General features: G+C 35.9%; 2 protein-coding genes across 3 annotated transcripts in view; both read right to left on the minus strand.

The window, feature by feature from the left end:
• Positions 1-2354: 2354 nt before the first annotated feature.
• LOC139963998 (uncharacterized) lies at positions 2355-8480 on the minus strand. Its single transcript, XM_071965289.1, has 3 exons — positions 8085-8480; positions 4836-4926; positions 2355-3554 (listed from the first exon to the last, which is right to left on the minus strand). The coding sequence occupies exons 1-3, from the start codon at positions 8202-8204 to the stop codon at positions 3322-3324; spliced, it is 444 nt and encodes a 147-aa protein (XP_071821390.1). The 5' UTR covers positions 8205-8480; the 3' UTR covers positions 2355-3321.
• Positions 8481-9637: 1157 nt separating this feature from the next.
• LOC139963652 (LIM/homeobox protein Lhx3-like) overlaps positions 9638-18160 on the minus strand; it is a 36792-nt gene continuing 28269 nt past the window's right edge. For both annotated transcript variants that reach the window (XM_071964654.1, XM_071964653.1), the window contains exons 4-6: positions 17441-17598; positions 16518-16707; positions 9638-14263 (exon numbers count right to left, since the gene is read on the minus strand). In XM_071964654.1, coding sequence (XP_071820755.1) covers positions 13854-14263; positions 16518-16707; positions 17441-17598 — 758 coding nt within the window. In that variant the 3' untranslated portion in view covers positions 9638-13853. The remainder of the gene's footprint in view (positions 14264-16517; positions 16708-17440; positions 17599-18160) is intronic.

Consider the following 18160-nt stretch of genomic DNA (forward strand, 5'->3'; position numbering starts at 1 on the left):
AGAAAAACAAACGCACCCATACACACATACTGTAAGCCATCATGAATGCAAAGGTTACGATTATCATCGAAACCACAAACTGACCAAACCACTGACTGGGATCATGCGTTGCATGCTCTGCTGAAAATGACGGTTTTGGTGGAATATCGACGGAAACACAATTTTCAAATTGTAACGTTATTCTAGCAATACAGAATCGTGCAAATTTATTCATACTGACAAGTTTCCAAAAGGAAATTCTATAAACCTCTACATGCACAAAGTGTGCCTGAGAGTGAAACAATCCACTATGATACCGTTAAAGTCTGTGTTGGGAGTTTTCCATTGAAGAATAACTGATATTCACTATGACCCTTATAACTCTTCGCTGTATATTTCAACGGCAACCCACTCAATAACTTCATTTGTTCGTTACAGTGTGTAGAGCATAACTTCCGTTGCGGGGGAAGCGATACTGTATATGGCATGTAATTAAAGATAACAACAATTTTACGACAAAATCAAAAATCAGTAGTTTATATACTTCACCGAAATACACTGGTAGTCATATTCTTACGTGACCTCAACTTAACGGCCCCCATTGCCTTTGATCAGACAGCTATGCATGTATTAACTTGAAACAAGCTATATGAGAAATACTTAAAACAGCTGATAAAACTAATATTAGTATTGCTCGTAAAACTGTTTGCCGTTCTGCGTTTCGAAACGAAGGAGCAGCTGGTTTTCCAGAGGGACGCTGAATCTCTGAAAGTCTCTGAAACATTTTTATTGCTATTATTTTGAGGTGTTCGTTTATCGACAATATGTCTGTAGTTCAGTCGACACTGGTGACCAGGGTTATAGCTAGGAGATTGTGAGTGCTGGTTAAATAAATTTGCGAAGCGTAGCGAGCGAAGCTCTCGCATCTCACGGCCGGGGGTCCAGGGCCCGCTTAAGGGTGATTTTTGCTACTTTTCAGATTTACAATTGGTAAATAACAGAAAAAGGTGATGTTATTATCATGTTTTACGGCAAGGGAAAGATAAATTTGTTACTTTTGTTGTATTTCACAAGCATTTTACTATTTTTTTGTGCCGGCCAGTGGACTGTTTATTCACTTCCAATGCCGGCCGGCAGGCGTGAGTGGCGGTTACCACCGGCCGCCGCCGGCCGGCCAGCATGGCTATAACCCTGCTGGTGACACATCCAGTCCACCATGATGCTTTCTGAAACATTTTTTTTCCACAAAATTTATTTTGTGCCATAGTTTGAAGATATTCTACTTATTACTCACTAAAAACTATCACCTTTCAAAAAGATACAAAGGAATGAGTCAAATAACATGCCTTAGTTATAGGATACCTATGATATCAGTCAAGTTTGTATTGACTCCTCAGTACAACACATGGGTAAGATATAGTGTATTAAACCAGGCCTAGTAAAATTTCACAATTTGAACCCCCCTGGTTAAAAAAAAAAAAATGACAGTACATTGGAAAAATCTACTGTCTAAAAACCGATTCCCACATATCGTATTTTCCTTGGATAAATACAAGAGCAACGTTAATTGTTTTTTTTATCTTCTAGCAAACAGTGCAATCCACTTTCATTTAGCTCTTGTAAATAGCCAGAACTTCCAAGCCTGTAAAACATGGCTTCTCTAGGCACAACCCCACGGCGATGTATACTTGTGACCTTGGAAACCACAGAATGACTGGTACTTGGCCACACAACATGCATAGCAACCCATTACATTAAGATCAGCCACAATGTATGCAGACTACAGTATGTGCATCCAAAGAGAATTCTAATTGGAGGAGGTTGTTGGGGGGGGGAAGAGGGAGGTGGGATGGGGAGAGAGGGATCATGAAGAGGAAGGAGGGAGGGAGAATTATTGTGCTGAGAGTGGTTTACTGTACATATTAATTCCAATATTGTTATCATACAGGAAAGAGAAAACAGGCAAAATATCTCATAATTGGAGTTGGCTCCCATTTGGTATATACAGGAATTCCAATCTGAGCTATTGACCAGAATTTCAATAGCCAATTGACTTGTCAGTTGCAAAATACACAGCAAACTAACATTACTATAACCATTCTCAACTCAGGAAGTATGAAACTATGTTCCACTTGGACACCTTGAGGGGAGGGGGGGTGCTGGTTGGGGGGGGGACCAGGTGGAAGGGAGAGGATGAAAATCAATCAAATAAACTGGTTAAAAATTACAGTGCTGCCGGATTTTACAGAAATTTTGAAAATACTTACGTCGTGAGGCAAACGCTATCATGGAATGTGATGCCTAGTTTGAATTGTTTCATTTCCTTAATTATAAAGTTACCTTTGGTTGTTTTGGGTTTGAAGATACAGACAAAATCTTTTTCCTTTTCACAAAACAATTTTGTTTGGTTGAAATATCATTAAGTAAGAAATGCACTCATATCTACGACTATGAAAAACTGTAATGTGCAAAGGGTCAACCTCTAATGTCCGTTTGTAATGTGATGATACACATTCAAGACTTGTTTCTCCCATATGAGAGAAGAGTAGAAATAATGGAACAAAATTTAAAGTAGAGAAAACTTACACTGACGTAATCTAGGGTTTGCACATAATGCTGGCCGACTGCATTTGTCCTTCATTTTAAGACATCCTCACTACAAACATTTCTAAAAGCTGTCAAAAATACTACTTTTTGTACAAAAAAAAAAATACTGATCATTGTTGAACCCAGAGAAAGGGGTTTAAAAAATTATTTTGGCACTAAAATACAAAAGCAAGACACATTTATTCCCTGCTCTACGATGGTTACACCACCTTCAAACCACCCGTAGCTCCTCGAAGGATCAAAGTTCTATTTTGAAAATTTGTGGTCTCCTGGCGTAGGCCACAGCCTCCATGTCCGTATCGGCCCCAAAATTTAAGAATGCGAAGAGTTTTGAAAACAACTTTCTGTTGGTTATAAACCTCCAAATTAATTTCTTGATGCAAGAGAGTGGTGAATTAGACAGTCCATTGTCTCAGTGAGGTAGCACTCAATTGCATGATGAAGTGACCATTTCCAGACTCTCTAGCATATTTTAAGGTCACCTTGAGCTTAAAGCCATTTTTTCTTTTGGTCTTCTGTTCTTTTCTTCTAACTAAAACAATACTACAAAATGGTAAATAGAATACTGGAAGTAACAATTAACCTGCTGACATTCCTGAAGTTCCTTAAAATATATTGATACATATATATATCCATTTTAAAAGTCTGTATCGTAAAAACTAAGCATTTCAGTTTCTCAAATAGTTGTCTTTGGATATTAAATTTATATGAAAATGGTTACTGGCCCGTTACGTGTCAAAAGTCCGGCACCCATCCGCAACCTGTGCATAGTTTACTGCAGTCCGGATGTCCGTCCTTCTTCGGACAATTCTTCTGTCGGGCTTCCACGATGAGTGGCAGATTTACGTGGGTGCCATCGCAGAATGGCGGCGACTTTGTGTGGCAGCAGTTGCATATCTGATAGACGGTCTGTGGTTTTTCTGGCACGTGCCACTTAACAGAACGAAACCCAGTTTTTTTGTGGGAACCTGCCCCACGAAATAAACAGACGAGAAAAACCCTGATGAGTGACTGTCTGACCCAATAAGAGAACATTTGAGTTTTCTCTTGAATAAAAAAAAAAAATTATAATGAACTAACAGAAAATATGACAGGGATAAATATTAATAATTATGAAACTTCGGAGGTGATAGGATTATATTCCATCTTACAATATTCAGCCAAAAAATTGCTTTGTACTTCTCAAATATGGAAAATTTATGTGGAATTGTGTTAAAGAGGTAGAAATTTATTATGACGTAGCAATCAGCAAGACTGCAGGTTGCATACATGTAAAAGGTCTGTTATAGGAGTTCTTATGACATTAAAGGGGTAACCAAGGCTGACAATTAACATTATATATTCAACATGTAGATTGTGAAACCAAATGCATTGATGCAACTCTCACTTTGATAACTCATTCTATTGTTGAGACATCAAGGTTTGAAAATTGTTCATTTGATTCCTTTATTATATATTTATTCTTTATTACTTACATGGTGCAATAATTTGTTGCATCATAGACTGTAGTACTTGGACAACACCTCAAACTGTCTTAGTGTTTCTTTAAACTTCAAATGGTTATATAACCTTGGAAAATAATTCAATGTTGTGATACTGGATGCTATTCTGTCATGTTGGTACTGCATTATCACATAACTTCATCAAAACTAATCAGTAATGTAATTTCTCTTATGTGAGGGTCCTCATTGTATAAGGGGAAAACAAAAACAGTTGGAGGTACTGTACTGTGCTTGTTAGACATCACAAATTATTGCATGACGTACAGTACTTCCGAATAAACAAAAATCAATCGTTTTCAAAATGTTATGTCTCAGCCAAATGTACAGTATAGTAACATCACAGAACTTTCGAATAACCTTTGTAAGATGAACACCTTGAAACCCAGAATAGATGGGTAGACAACACTTGGACTCATGTTGTTGTTTGTGGGGGGGGGGGGGTGGTGGTGTGGGAGGGGCCAGAGAAATATTGGGAAAAGGAAATTTTTTGTCTTGTATTCCCAATATACAAGGAAAGTGAAGACCTCAAAAAGAGGGTCTGGTGACATGACTGTCCCCCTGGGATCGATCTCTTTCTCCGCTAGGGCACATACAGTATTGTACATATCTTGACAGGGAACTGACAAGTTGCAGGGATGGAAGACCAGTTTATTATGTACAGTGCTGCATATTGTGAGAGAACGGAGAGAGCATCTGGTGATGTTAGCATGCCCTGAGTTGTGCACTTGTAAATGGTTTCGTACTTACCATCACACCATGGCATCTTTTTTGAAAGCCCACAGGCACACCATTTCATCCTCTTGCCTGGTTGCAGGTCTCGTATATTTGATGGTCCGTACTGTTTCGGAGAAAGAATATGGAAATGACTTGCAATCGCTAGGGTGCTCAACGGATCTCCGTGATTTCGCAGAAGTGCAACGACTTATCAGTCACGTCTTATGAGCTCAGACTCACTGCTCTCGTCAGTGCATCTATGGAATGCCAAATGGGAAACTATTCTGTTAAACATTGTCTAAATGTACGGTTGTTGTAAACATTGCTTTCTTCATGTTGTTGTACGTCTGTTGTTGTACTAAACTTATGCTGTCATCTCTGCAATTAAATTAAAGTTTTTAGAATTGAAAACCCAGTCATTTCTTTTGAAATAAATTTACTGAATGATGCATTAAGGTTTGAAAAAGGACAACTTGTTTACAAAATTCAACAACAGAATCAGAAAACAACAACAACAACTTTACGTTAGACAACAACAGAATGGTTACCATTTCTGCATTCTTTACTAATCCTGTAAACTTCCAGCATCATCAAATCAAGAACATAATAGTTACTATTACAATAGATCTATGCAAATGAGCTTATCACTTTAATATGCCTAATATTGTAACACATCACAATTGTCATGTACTTTATACGACTACTGTAACAGTCTACTGCTCTATTCCTATAGTGTGTAATACAGCAGCGCAAGTGAATGGAGTCAAAATGGGTGGGGATGAGGAAGGGGGAGAGGAATATACTATAAGCCTTGTAAGGCCACATATAATAACCTAAAAGTCCTAATAAAAACATTTAAAAATTGCAACACACTGAGAACCACTGAGAAGTCCTAATGTAGTTAAAAAGGGAAAACTTGGCAGTGTTTTAAGTGTATAAAATGACAGAGTTTCTTGCAAGAGTAATAGGTGAATAAGGTTGATTAAATTTCACTTTGCGCATTCTATGAAAATAGTTAATATGTAGCATTATGTGCACAAAAACATAGTGCAAGACTACACTATGGTACATATGTTAGACACATAGACATATCCTACTGGGTTATAAAATTAGACATCCATTTTGAATAACTTCCTGTCATAAGTTCAGTATTGCTTTTGACTCACATTATCTCTTTTGCCTGAGCTCAAACTCACATGATGTATGTTGCAACATGATGTGAGTGTGAACTTTAAGAGACAGAACTATTATTTTTTTTTTCAAGATCATATGAGAAATTTTTCATGATCGGTATTCACCAACCACAGAAGCAGAGTTTTACTAGGACAGGGAATAAGGGATGCTGTTACAGTAGTTGAGAGAACACTTGAAAAGAGAATTGATGGAACTTATCAATCACAAGATATTAAACGATAGAAGAGAAGGAAAAGAACATAAAGGTCTTTAAATAAAAGGTGACTTCTAAGACACAAGTTAATTTTGATATGGCGTGGACTGTTTAAAGGTATGATGTGTTGGCCACAAATATGCTAGATATTCAAATTTCAATATGTTTTTCCTTCGAGGAAATTTTCCTCACTAGAACATGTAGTCATCTTGTGTGTTCCTTAAAAATGTCTGAGAACAATTGAGACTAAAGACCTCCAGGAAAGTAATATTTGAAAACTTCTAGCAATTATACCTTGCTAAGATTTGGGGCCTATGCTGACTAAATTTAAGTTGCACTGATTTCAGTCCAAGGTGGATTTCTATACCACTTTCACTGTTTGAGAGGTTGCCCTTTAAAAAAAATTGACACTTTGCAATTAAAAGTAGCTGGACTTTACATAGTCTAACACACAGACCATATATGGCCAGTAGCACAGGTCTATGCAACTAAAAGCTCAATATTAGAAAGAAGGGTAACATTTTCATGGGCTCTCAAATAAGATGTTTAAAATGCATTACAAATTTGTCACGGAAAAAGTGTTAAATGTCACCCAAGGGTGATCTATTTTTCATGAGAAGCTAAACAAAAAATTTTGATCGAGTTGCTAGAATTTGATAATTTAAACAATGGACTAAGATATAAATATTTTGACCTGTACTGATGGGCAGATGTCAATCAATATAGTCTTAAAGGAGCATTCCCCCAGAATTAGCAACATTTAGCAACAAGTAAACATCTTGAAAACCAAAATAACTTAGAAATAATATTAACACTCATTTGTTTTTTAAATACTTTTTTGGACGTTTTTTGCTTGCTCCATATATCTAGACTAAACTTCTGCTTTAAATCATCTTTTGAGTCATTTACATAGATATATTATTATTATATTTACTGTAGAAAAAATTTGTTACTTGGCTTTTTGATGAGTGATTCATTTCTACAGGGCAAATTCAAGAGACATGAAATACAAATTTTTTGCTGGTATCCTTCAAATCACATGTGCTCCCCACTAACTGTACACAATTAAACAAATCAAGACAAAGGCATGAAGATCTCAGGGCTATGTCACTGCATGGTATTTCACCAGCAGTGTTTGGTGAACGGATTGACATCTTCTGGACTAATCTGCTTGAATATTGGCCAGAGTTAACACATGTACTGTAGTCTGTAATGATGTTGCAATTTATTTTAAACAACAGATTTGGCTTTAGCTTCTTTGGCAAAGGTCAGCAAAACTATGCAATCAATTTCTGATGACTTACTGTAGTATAGGCCTAGATTGAGGTTGAACAATTTTCAAAGTACGATGGAAGGGCCTGTGCTTTGGAGCAAAATTTCACAAGTTGATTTGGTAAATTTAATTGTTGTTGTTTGGTACTGAAATCCCATAAGAGAAGAAAGAAATTAGGGTTGCTATTGAAGCACCAGCAAGACAATATTGTCTCTAGGTGGGGGCTTCCTACGATTACTTAGTACTTAACTTATTAGCCTGACATAGGCCTACTTCCATTAAGGAAAGTCTAAAGCAAAGAAATGTTTGGCCGTAACAGTACTGTACTTTTTGAGGATGGATATGTCTCACTAAAATGTCAAATGTTCCAATGCAAAAGTTCTGAAGAGCTCTTGCACTATATCTTCTCTTTGAGTTTGACATGGACCGAACGTTACTTTCACTAGTAGTTGTAGCCTTGATACATTAGGTATAGGCTAGCAATTATCATACAGATCTAAACATTAACTTAACATTAGGCTTTAAGTGTAAGTTAAAGTATTATAATATGGTGGCCTAGGTTATCACATAACATGAAAATTTCAAAGGCATTCCTAGAAGAAAGAGTTCGTTCTTCGTGTACCCTGTGTACGGCAGGCCACATGTCTCTCTCCTCCTCATCCTCCTCCACCGCATCTTTGCTTTTTACTTCCACGCTTTGCTCTGCCTTGCCTGTTTCGTCCCCACCTTCAGACGAAGCCATTTGACTCTCCGTTGTTGGTTGACCAAAATGTGTCCGATTTTATGTGTTGGAGGGTGCACAGATATTCACCAAAATACAGTCTGTTCAAGAATCAAGTGTGTTAGACAAATGCTTTTTTTTTGGCGTGAGAATTCACAAAAATGTGACACGGCCGTGTACTTATTCAAGTCAACCACACGATGCATTCCCTCCACACACAAAAAACAAAATGAAAAAGAGTTACGATTCGATAATAGAAACATGCTAAGTCATATAATTTCTTAGTTTTGCTGTGTCATTGTTGGCTGGCATACGGCCACCTGCTCGCTCATGGTCTACTTCTTTGTTACCACCAGTTATTACTTATTACATGGTTCACGATATAGTTTTAACCGGAAACCTTTTTGACAAGTAACCATTGTATCAATTGACACACTACAATATGTGGATTTAGCGGCCTGAATTATTTTCTGTAAGTAAGGTCTCTTCCATCTTTGAGTTATTTACCATCAGGCTCTTTATGTAAACACTGTGTGGAAATATGTTCATGTCAACAGTGAAGTTAATCATACAGCGTTCACACAAAGTACCTCATACAAGAAAAAATATGTGGCAGGCGTTCAGCCTAATTGGCAAACAGAGGTCACTTTACGACCAAGGCAGGTCGATTACGTAATCTCAAGAAACTTTTCCAAGATAGCGTGCTAAAGCCGGGGTCTATACTGCATTCCTTTTAAATGGCTGATCGCCACACGGTATTTGTACTGTGTAGTTTATTAACTTCAAAGAAAAACAAAGGTATAGCTAATTAAGGTAATGTGCTACTGGCTTTAACTTCGTTCATTTTCATCAAACAATCTTGTTTCTTAATGTTTTCTTTCTTGTTTTCCAGGGTCGGTGGAACTGAGGGTTTAATGGACGGGTGGGGGGATTAGGTATACATATGAATCTGATTCGGAGGGGGGGGGGGGGGCACAAAGTAACCATTTAGTAACGTTCGTAAAACATGGATCCTTCGAGCATTTCTTTAACCAGTCAATTGAGGTTACATTCAATCAACCATATCTCGTGGAGTAGACAAGCTATACTGTGATAGGTGTCTCAACTTACAGTGATGCGGCATGTAATTTCGTTTTGATGTTTCTATTAAAGTATTAAATTTTACTGCCCACCAGGATACCCCATTTAAGAAATGAAAAACAGAGTACCAACGATCATGGTTATCCCTTTGAGATAAGATTGTGTGTGGAATCATTTTTATTCTATCAATATTATACTACATGGAAGGATTGATACAGTTGATGGGCAGTGGCATGGGGACTGACGGGGTATTGGATCACACTAGGACTTGGGATGCAATGCGGTACATTGGTTCGGCGGTTTACTAAACCTTCGGCGTCCCCACGAGCTGAATATTTATCCTTCTTACGAACGACCCGAGTCTACAAAAGCAAACATAAAATAACAGGGATTTTTTTCTCGATAAAACGTTCTTCCGAATTTATTCAAAGTCATTTTTGTTCAACCAGATTATTCAAAATTGCATAAAGTGCGTGCAGCCTCTTCTATTTACAATGCAAATCATGTGTTCCCTTTAAAGGTGAGAATAAAAGACATAAAAAAATTCCTACTAACAGTAGTGTTCGATTACAATAGGACTTCCCATAATCCCAAGAAGTGGACCAAAATAACAATTTTGAATTTAAGATCTTAAACTTAACAAGGGTTGACAGTCCAGAGGAAAATATAATCATTTTAGCTCATGACAGGGAAAAAACATAATGATTAAATTTGCATTTAATTTCTATGTATACTTTTGAGAAAACAACATTTGAAGTTGACATTCTTTTTTTGTACCAAAAGTGAGCCTGAAGCAAACAGGTGTAATGTCATAATCGATACATTGACAAAATTTGTCGTTTTCCTTTCAAATTTACATACAATTTTCTTCTACAAAATTGGGATTCATTAACATATGAATACAGGGCAGTCATTGGGGTATTGATAACTTCAAATCCCACAAAATTCAAGAAAAAAAACAATATGTGCTACCGGTGTGCAACTATGACATCACACTTGTTTGCTTCAAGTTCGTTTATGGTAGATTGAAACTGTGAGAATTTCAACTACCAATCTATACACCATACTTACTATCTATAGGCACATTGTACACATCTAATTGTATCCATAGTAGCAACTGTAGACCTGCACGCAATCATGTGCACGACACGGAGTCGAATATACGTTGCACGGTGTTACATGTATACGTACACAATAGGCCATTTCATGGTTTATGTTGCGCATTTTCAAACTTGACACATAGGTTAAAATCACATAAAAACCCGACTTTACCTTTCAAGTTCTGCTAACTTTATCTCTAGTAAATCATGAAACATGTGAAGGTATAATTTACGACGTTTTTATATCATCTATAGGTCATTCATTATGCAAGTGTGACGTCATGAGGATGACATGTATGTTAATCTAGTATGTGAATATTCATGATTCAGTTATTGAGCCTCAGTTTAAAATTCTCCAAAATGAACGAAAACCCGTGTTAAGGATATGGATGGAGGGAGAGGACAGGGTTAGGTAGTGGGCAGGGGAAGTAACCAATGGAAGCCCAAGGCGCAAGGGAAATCAGTGAATTTGAAATAAAACTGAAATAACTGAAAATATTGTTTGACTGTTAATTAAATAACAAGATGACGTACCTAAATATGAAATCAGTGTAACATGAAAACAAGGAAGTTCGTCCATTTCTCTTTCCCATCTATACTTCCATTCATTATATCACTCTCTCAATCCAGCTGTGCGAAATTTTAATTTTAATGCAGTTATTAATATATGGGTATAATATAACTCACTGGCACCTATTATTACTTTATCTCACAAACTCAACTCTGAACAGAGGTAAACAGCTGAACAGAGATAACGATTTACTTTGAAAATAAAATTTAAGTTGTCAGTGACCATTACTGTATTTTCTAGCAAATCCGGTGCTAGTATACAAGAAGAGCACTGAATATCCAGATGGTTTAATATAATATAAAGTGACTTTCAGCTAGGAAGTTTAAACTCATTGCACTGCCATTGAAGAATGTATTCAATACATTGAAAGTATATAAGGAAGAAGAATTACTCGCGTGATATATAAATTTATAATACAAAATAATAATAATAATAAGAATGATAATGATAATAATAAAAGAGAGCAAATAGTGAGTATATACTATATTGGTAGATTTAAACGTTGAGGATAGTGTAATACGTAATAATACATGATAATAATAACAATAAAACCTTAAAAGTAAAAAAAAAATCAACAGAACGCATTACAAAACAACAAAAAAACAATTGAACCTACACCCCTAAATTAAAAGAAGAAGAATTTGTATTAAGAGTGTGAAACAATATGTATGAAACATTAAAAAAGGGGGTCAGCTGTGTTGATCTTCAAAAGTTATCTCCATTTTAAACGATATTTGACAGTATTTGCGATACAAGATGTCAATAGACGTCAATGGAATGAAACGTGGTTGCCATAGATACACGGTCCTTAAGAAAGGTTAACTAATCATTACCATAGAGACCATCAACATATTTTCATGTTAAACAGTGCTCGAAATATGTCTATATAGGGGGATTTGGGATGAATCTTTTTTAACGTTGTTTTAGATATTTCTAGAAACCTTTCGAGTGGAGGTTGTGGTAACTGGTAAGGTTTGAGAACTGAGAGGATAAAATAGTTACCATTTATGGCCTTGGTTTGTCCAACATTTATTTGTCCAACAATTTTTAAGCTAATCTTACCCACCTGTATAGTGTAAAGCGAACACAAGTGTTGTTTTTTGTTTGTTTTTTTGATAGCAGTAATGAAAAAACAAACCCGGAAAACTAAAACTTTCAGGTCACAAGATTGAGGATCACATCATACAGGCAATTTATCAGTGTTCAGATCTCCTGACCGTTACGAATGAGGAAATGATATACACGCATTTATTTAAGCAAATTATAAGGCTATCTTGAAAGTGGGGTGCCAAATTAATTAATTTTACAAATTCTAAGGCTTAATAACAATACTTGATTATGTGGGTACAAGGATTTAATATATGATGAAGATAAAGTTTGAAATAAACAATATTTTGCACTGTTAACCTCACAAGTTTGCTGATTTTTATCTGTTTCATTAGAACTCCCGTGACTTTCAATCTCTGCCCTAATTTCGTTGATATTGTTTTTGACTTGGTGTTGTTGTTGTTTGCATTATAGCTGTATAGCATGTAATAGTGAGATAACTAATGCTTCAAAGTCGGAAGAAATGAGACAACCAGTAAGCAGTCTACCAGAGGTAATATGCCATACTGACGAATATAAAAGTATGGATACTCCTAAACCAAAATTGACGCATCCACTTTTGAGAAACTTTTAAAAAGTGGAAGCTTGATCTATAATACCACGAATGGAAAACACGTGAAGAGATGTTCTTTGGTGAAATAATGTCAACATCCATAGACAGATATGTGAGAGGTATATCATGAAGGGAAGTCACGTGGCTTGTTCTTCTTAGCGGTTTCGCAGAACTGATATGTACATTAAAGGTCATCAGTCTTGCCACACGAATGTGCAAACCTTTTCGACTCTTTGAGACATTTTATTGTCTAAGTTGCCAATCCTCAGTGTATGAGTATAATTGAAAGGACCAAAACCTGCCAGAAAATACTTGTAAAAACTTTTAAGCATATTTAGCGGGCTAAACTTTGTCAATCAATATAGTGATTAAAAGGAGAATATTACATCGGAGACGTATATCAGCCCAAATTTGCGTCACGTCGAGATCTACTGTAATAAACTGTTTAAAATGTCGTTTGGAATGCGTCCTGAATACGTCATAGACTTCCATTAATGGTCTCGCATATGGTAATTTCAACGAGTCTTTTGTTGGCATCTTCAGTGCATCATTATGGTCACAACATTGGGATGTATAGTTATCGATATTGATACAACCTATTGCCTATTATGAAATTAGGAGGTCAGAACAACCACAAAAGAAGAAGAAGAATGGGGAAAAACTTTTAGACATTTTTAGCACACTAGGATTTGAAAGCAATACTGATTATGTTTAACATCTCTTACACTTGGCGTATTGATGAAACTTTGAAAGCCAACCTTTCTCTGTTGTTGTTGTTGATGTCTCTCGCTCTTATGTCAACATGTTTGTAAGAAACAAATTTGCGGATTAGAAAGGAACAAGCAATAAAATACAATGCCTCTTACTTCCAATGAGAAAACTTACATTTAACTTAAACTTTGATATCTTAAAATATCTTTAACTTGGTGAATTATGCTTCGATTCAATTTTCTGGATAAAATTAGAAGAAGAAGAATAAGAAGTTTAGCTCCTGTTGTTGCCTTTGTTTCGATGTAACTGCGACGTCATTTTCTATCGATGTGACATTATCTGTACAGAATGTTCTCTGTGATATTTACAATCGGGCTCGGAATGTGTTTTCTTCTTCGAGATATTGCACGTTCGTTGTAACAAGCCTTGAAGAAATATACCTTCGGAGACTACCATTTTAATCTGGCTTTCTTGCTTTCTTTCTCTCGCTCTATCTCTCTCTCTATTTCATGACTTTCTCGAGGACCAGTAAAAACCACCCTCTGAACTCAACAAGGATGGAAGTGTGGATTGGTGAAGCCTGGGTGGTGGTGGTGATGGTGGTAATCGTCGTAACCATGTACATGGTGCATGGTCATCATTTCGTGCCCCGCGGAGACAACAGCTCGCATCGCTTCGCCGAGACCCTCGCTGGCCGGAGAAACGATTCCGGGCATGCCAGCCGCTTCGCCGAATGGTATGTTAGGAACGCTAACGCCGTGGTGGCCGACGGGAAGTGTAGGTGAAGGGTTCATGGGAAACCCGTTGGTGGGAAGATGATGAGGGGTTGGAGTCGGAATACAAGGTTCACAGTGGGACAGGTATCCGCTGGTAGAGACGCTTGGCGGACTCATGCTGTTCCGATTGTTCTCGTTTGGTTGGTAGGAGATACCTCGTTCGGTGACTATGTTTGGTGAATCTGTAAAAGACAAGCAAACAAACAATAATATTAATTATGATATTATTAATAATAATGATAATAATTAGAGTTGAATAAAGAACAAAATATATTCATAAATGGACACGTTGGCTCTAGGGTAACAGAGAAAACCAATACTTCCTGTTAGGGCGCAATCATCAATTGTATACTCAGGCGGGGACGGAAGGGGGGCATACATGTTCATACGTCCAAGGAGAGTGGTCTACGGGGAAGGGTGTCTCCTCCCCTTTGCAAAATGTTGGTCTAATGGATTGCGTTTATATGCAAAACTGGTGCTATATTTTGCGATTTGTGAAACAATATTCAATGATTTCAAATTCACATGCATGATGTATAGGCTATGTATAGGCTATGTACTGTACACTGAATACTATATAAAGAAACTATTTGTCACAACTCAAAATCCAGACTTGAAACAAATCTACTCTTATATGACGAATTTTAATTACAGAGATTTTTCACTTTTTGTTGTCAAATATACCCTGCAATGTTGTTGTAGTTTTCTTATCTTTCCTTTTCTTATCGTATATGATAAAACCAAAGATTTAGTATACATTATTTTCTGAGGATGTTATGCAGTTAATACTTGAGTGTACGTTACAATTCCCTGTTTGCCCATAAACAAACAATCATTAATTTCAATGCATGCTTATGTATGTTTAAATAGTACCAGTAATCTTTTTAAAACAAAATATAATATTAACATGCTTGAAAAGCTTCAGATCGCAGTTTATTCTAGATCGCAAGATTCTATGTACTAAATGGAATTAATTTTTATACGAGTGAGTGTTTAGCCTACCCTGTGGTAAATGCAAAACTAATATCTACATGCTTGCTTTTATTGTTAAAATATCATTAGAAGGTTAACAGACGTCATTTGCTCAACATTTGCACTCTATGCGATTAATTACATCAAACACTATGTTTAACATTTTACCTTTCTTTTAGCAATTGATTGGGGACTCCCCATTCGGCCTTTTTTTTTTCTTCCTTTTTTTTTTTTGATTCTTATATGAATTGACAATTTAGTCGCAGAGTACTTGCCTTGTACATTGCTTTGATGTGTAATATTCATATATTTCACTATAAAGAGACTGATATAAACAACGGCGTATCGCACGCCGGAGAAACAAACCAACACAACAAATCAGCTTACATTGGTAAAATTGAACAAACAAGAAATGTACAGGTATTGTCTTAGATGTCTGACAAGGTTTCACGATGGGGGATATTTTGGGCGTAATGCAAAACCTTTGTTTATGAAATAAAATTAATTTTTGAGCATATCGCGTTAACCATATACCCATATATTTCTTGTTTATCAAATATAGACAAAGTGAAAGAGAGAGAGAGAGAGAGGGAAAGGAGAATTATATTATCTATATAGGTCTAAATCTTTTAAAGCAATTCATTGTATGCATTGCTTACCACAGAAAATTAATCTATGAATATTCAGAAGTATGTTAATATGACATATAATCAGCCAATCATTGATCATTATGTACAGATTTAAGTTACGCCCTCCTCCCAAAAACAAGTGTGGAAAGATTCTTTTTAATAAACATATGTTTTCAACTTATTGGATTTGTATATGCTACATTTTCGCAACATCTACCACAAGGATTGTTAAAAAATATGATTCTAATTTTGCTATATTTTAATAATCATGAAGCATCCATCACCATTCATTTTTAAATGGATACCAAACTGTGGCAAGTACTTATAGGAAGAAATTTTGACCATGTAAGGTTGTACTCAGTTCCATATAAAAAAAAAAAATATCCATCTTTCAAAATCACTTGATTATATGAAATGATTATTAATGATGTAAATATAGTCAAACAATGATCCAACATTCTGTGAATTAAATGAAAATTCATATGTTTTGTAAGTTTGAAACAACTTCTACTTGTTGTTATTCAAAAGTTCTTGTTAGTCAATTTATGCAATTTTCATTCCTTCTTCTTGTAAAATATGTTATTTACATTTACAAAAGATGTGAAAAGTTGCCCTGAATGAAGATGAAGATACCCCCACCCTCCACCTCCATCCCATAAAATTCATAGTTATTCTGAAATAAATATATTTATTAATAGATATATATTGGTTTACATTGCCTCATCTTCGCAGGTTATATTTTAACACATATCAAATAATACAACCAAAACTCAACTTTTATTTCCAGTTAAACTCATTTAATTAAAAGAAGAAATGGCAGTTTTGTTTGTCTTACCTTCTCCAAAGTCACCGTTGTTATTCTCGCCCGTTTCCACTTTGATTGGTCCAGCCGCTAACGAATCTTGCCCTCCCGGGCTATCACTGTCAGTCACTCTCTTAATGTTTCTGAAATACTGCCCCCACCTCTGGCGACTTGCGTCTTTCTTTAACCTTTTCTCTTTTGCGCGACGGTTTTGGAACCACACCTGGGTAAAAGACAAAAAAAAAAAAAATGGATATGAATGTTTATATATATGTTTAAGAAAAGAAATCATCAATAAAACGAAAATGAACATTATATAAGTAAGGCTATGGAAAATAAGAATACGATTTTCGTATTGATTTTAGTTGCCTGTCAAACAATAAAGAAGATTGAAGGTTTAGACATAGACAACTTAGATAAGTTTAATCAGACTTAGATCAAGAAAGGCTTAATATAAACTATAAAGACAAACTAGAATGGTATACTAGTCAGTAACTATGAAAATGTTTTGCCTAAAATTTCGCTATATATATGAAAGCATTGAATCACTCTATAGCCTTCAACAACAACAACATATAGTAGCCTTTGGCAATATATTTAATCACTTATATGGCCAGGATTAAAAAGATAACGCCACCTCCTTTAGAGTACCTTTACTTTGCGCTGCTAGAATAAAAAAGAACGAGAATTTGGAAATTTGGATAACTTGGAGCTCACGGACGCGTAAACGTGTCATATGCGGTAAAATAAATAACGTATAAACTGATTCCGTAATTGGAAACTGATTCCGTAACTTATAAAGATAGAAGAATAAATATACGAGAGGGGAGCACTAAACTCGTCGGTTTACCTCGTGTTATGGGGAGGGGAGCGTGGGGGTGGGGGGGGGGGGAGGGGTTATAATATTCTTCTCTCAGTTTGCTTATGCTGATGGCAATCCTTTATATCAAACTCACCTGCACTACTCTCATATCCAACCCTGTTTCTTGAGCTAACTGTTCCCTGACGTGTCTGGCTGGTTTTGGGCTGTTGTTATACGCATTCTTGAGAGTCTCCAATTGTTTAGCGGTTATAGTTGTCCGAGGTCTCTTGTTACTGTTGTCCATCTCAATTTCTGTCGTATCAATATATCAAAGAAAGGTACAACATAATTTATTTATCAACTAAATACAGCAAATTTAAACAAACATGTCTTTAATAATAATAATAATAATAATAAATGTACGTTATATAGACGTATTATGGAGTTATAAAACACTCTAAAAGGAAAAAGTGTGGAAAATTATACTACACATATTAGACTATTAAGTTTCAGCGAATACAAGTTTCAGTCAGAAGTCTCTTCTTTTTTTTTGGTAATATTGTTTTGTAACTCCTATCGTAAAGATAAAGTGTCTTGGAAAGTCTATTAATTCATTTTCAACTGTTCCAGATTAGGCAGTGGTTTAAAAAAATATGGAAAACCGAAGACTGCAAATACAAAAAACAAAAACCTAACATAAAATTTTTTTTTTATTTAATTTCCTTAAATATGCATTAGAGTAGAAAAGGTTTCAAAAGCACAAAAGCTTGGAGTGTCATCCGCAGTTTGATATAATGATGTACCACGGCAGAGAGCTCATAATCTATTCGGGTTAACCGAATTAACTTCTTTATTGAATGATCTCGTTGTTCTA

The sequence above is a fragment of the Apostichopus japonicus genome, chromosome 22 (assembly GCF_037975245.1).
Source record: "Apostichopus japonicus isolate 1M-3 chromosome 22, ASM3797524v1, whole genome shotgun sequence".
Taxonomy (NCBI): Eukaryota; Metazoa; Echinodermata; class Holothuroidea; order Aspidochirotida; family Stichopodidae; genus Apostichopus; species Apostichopus japonicus.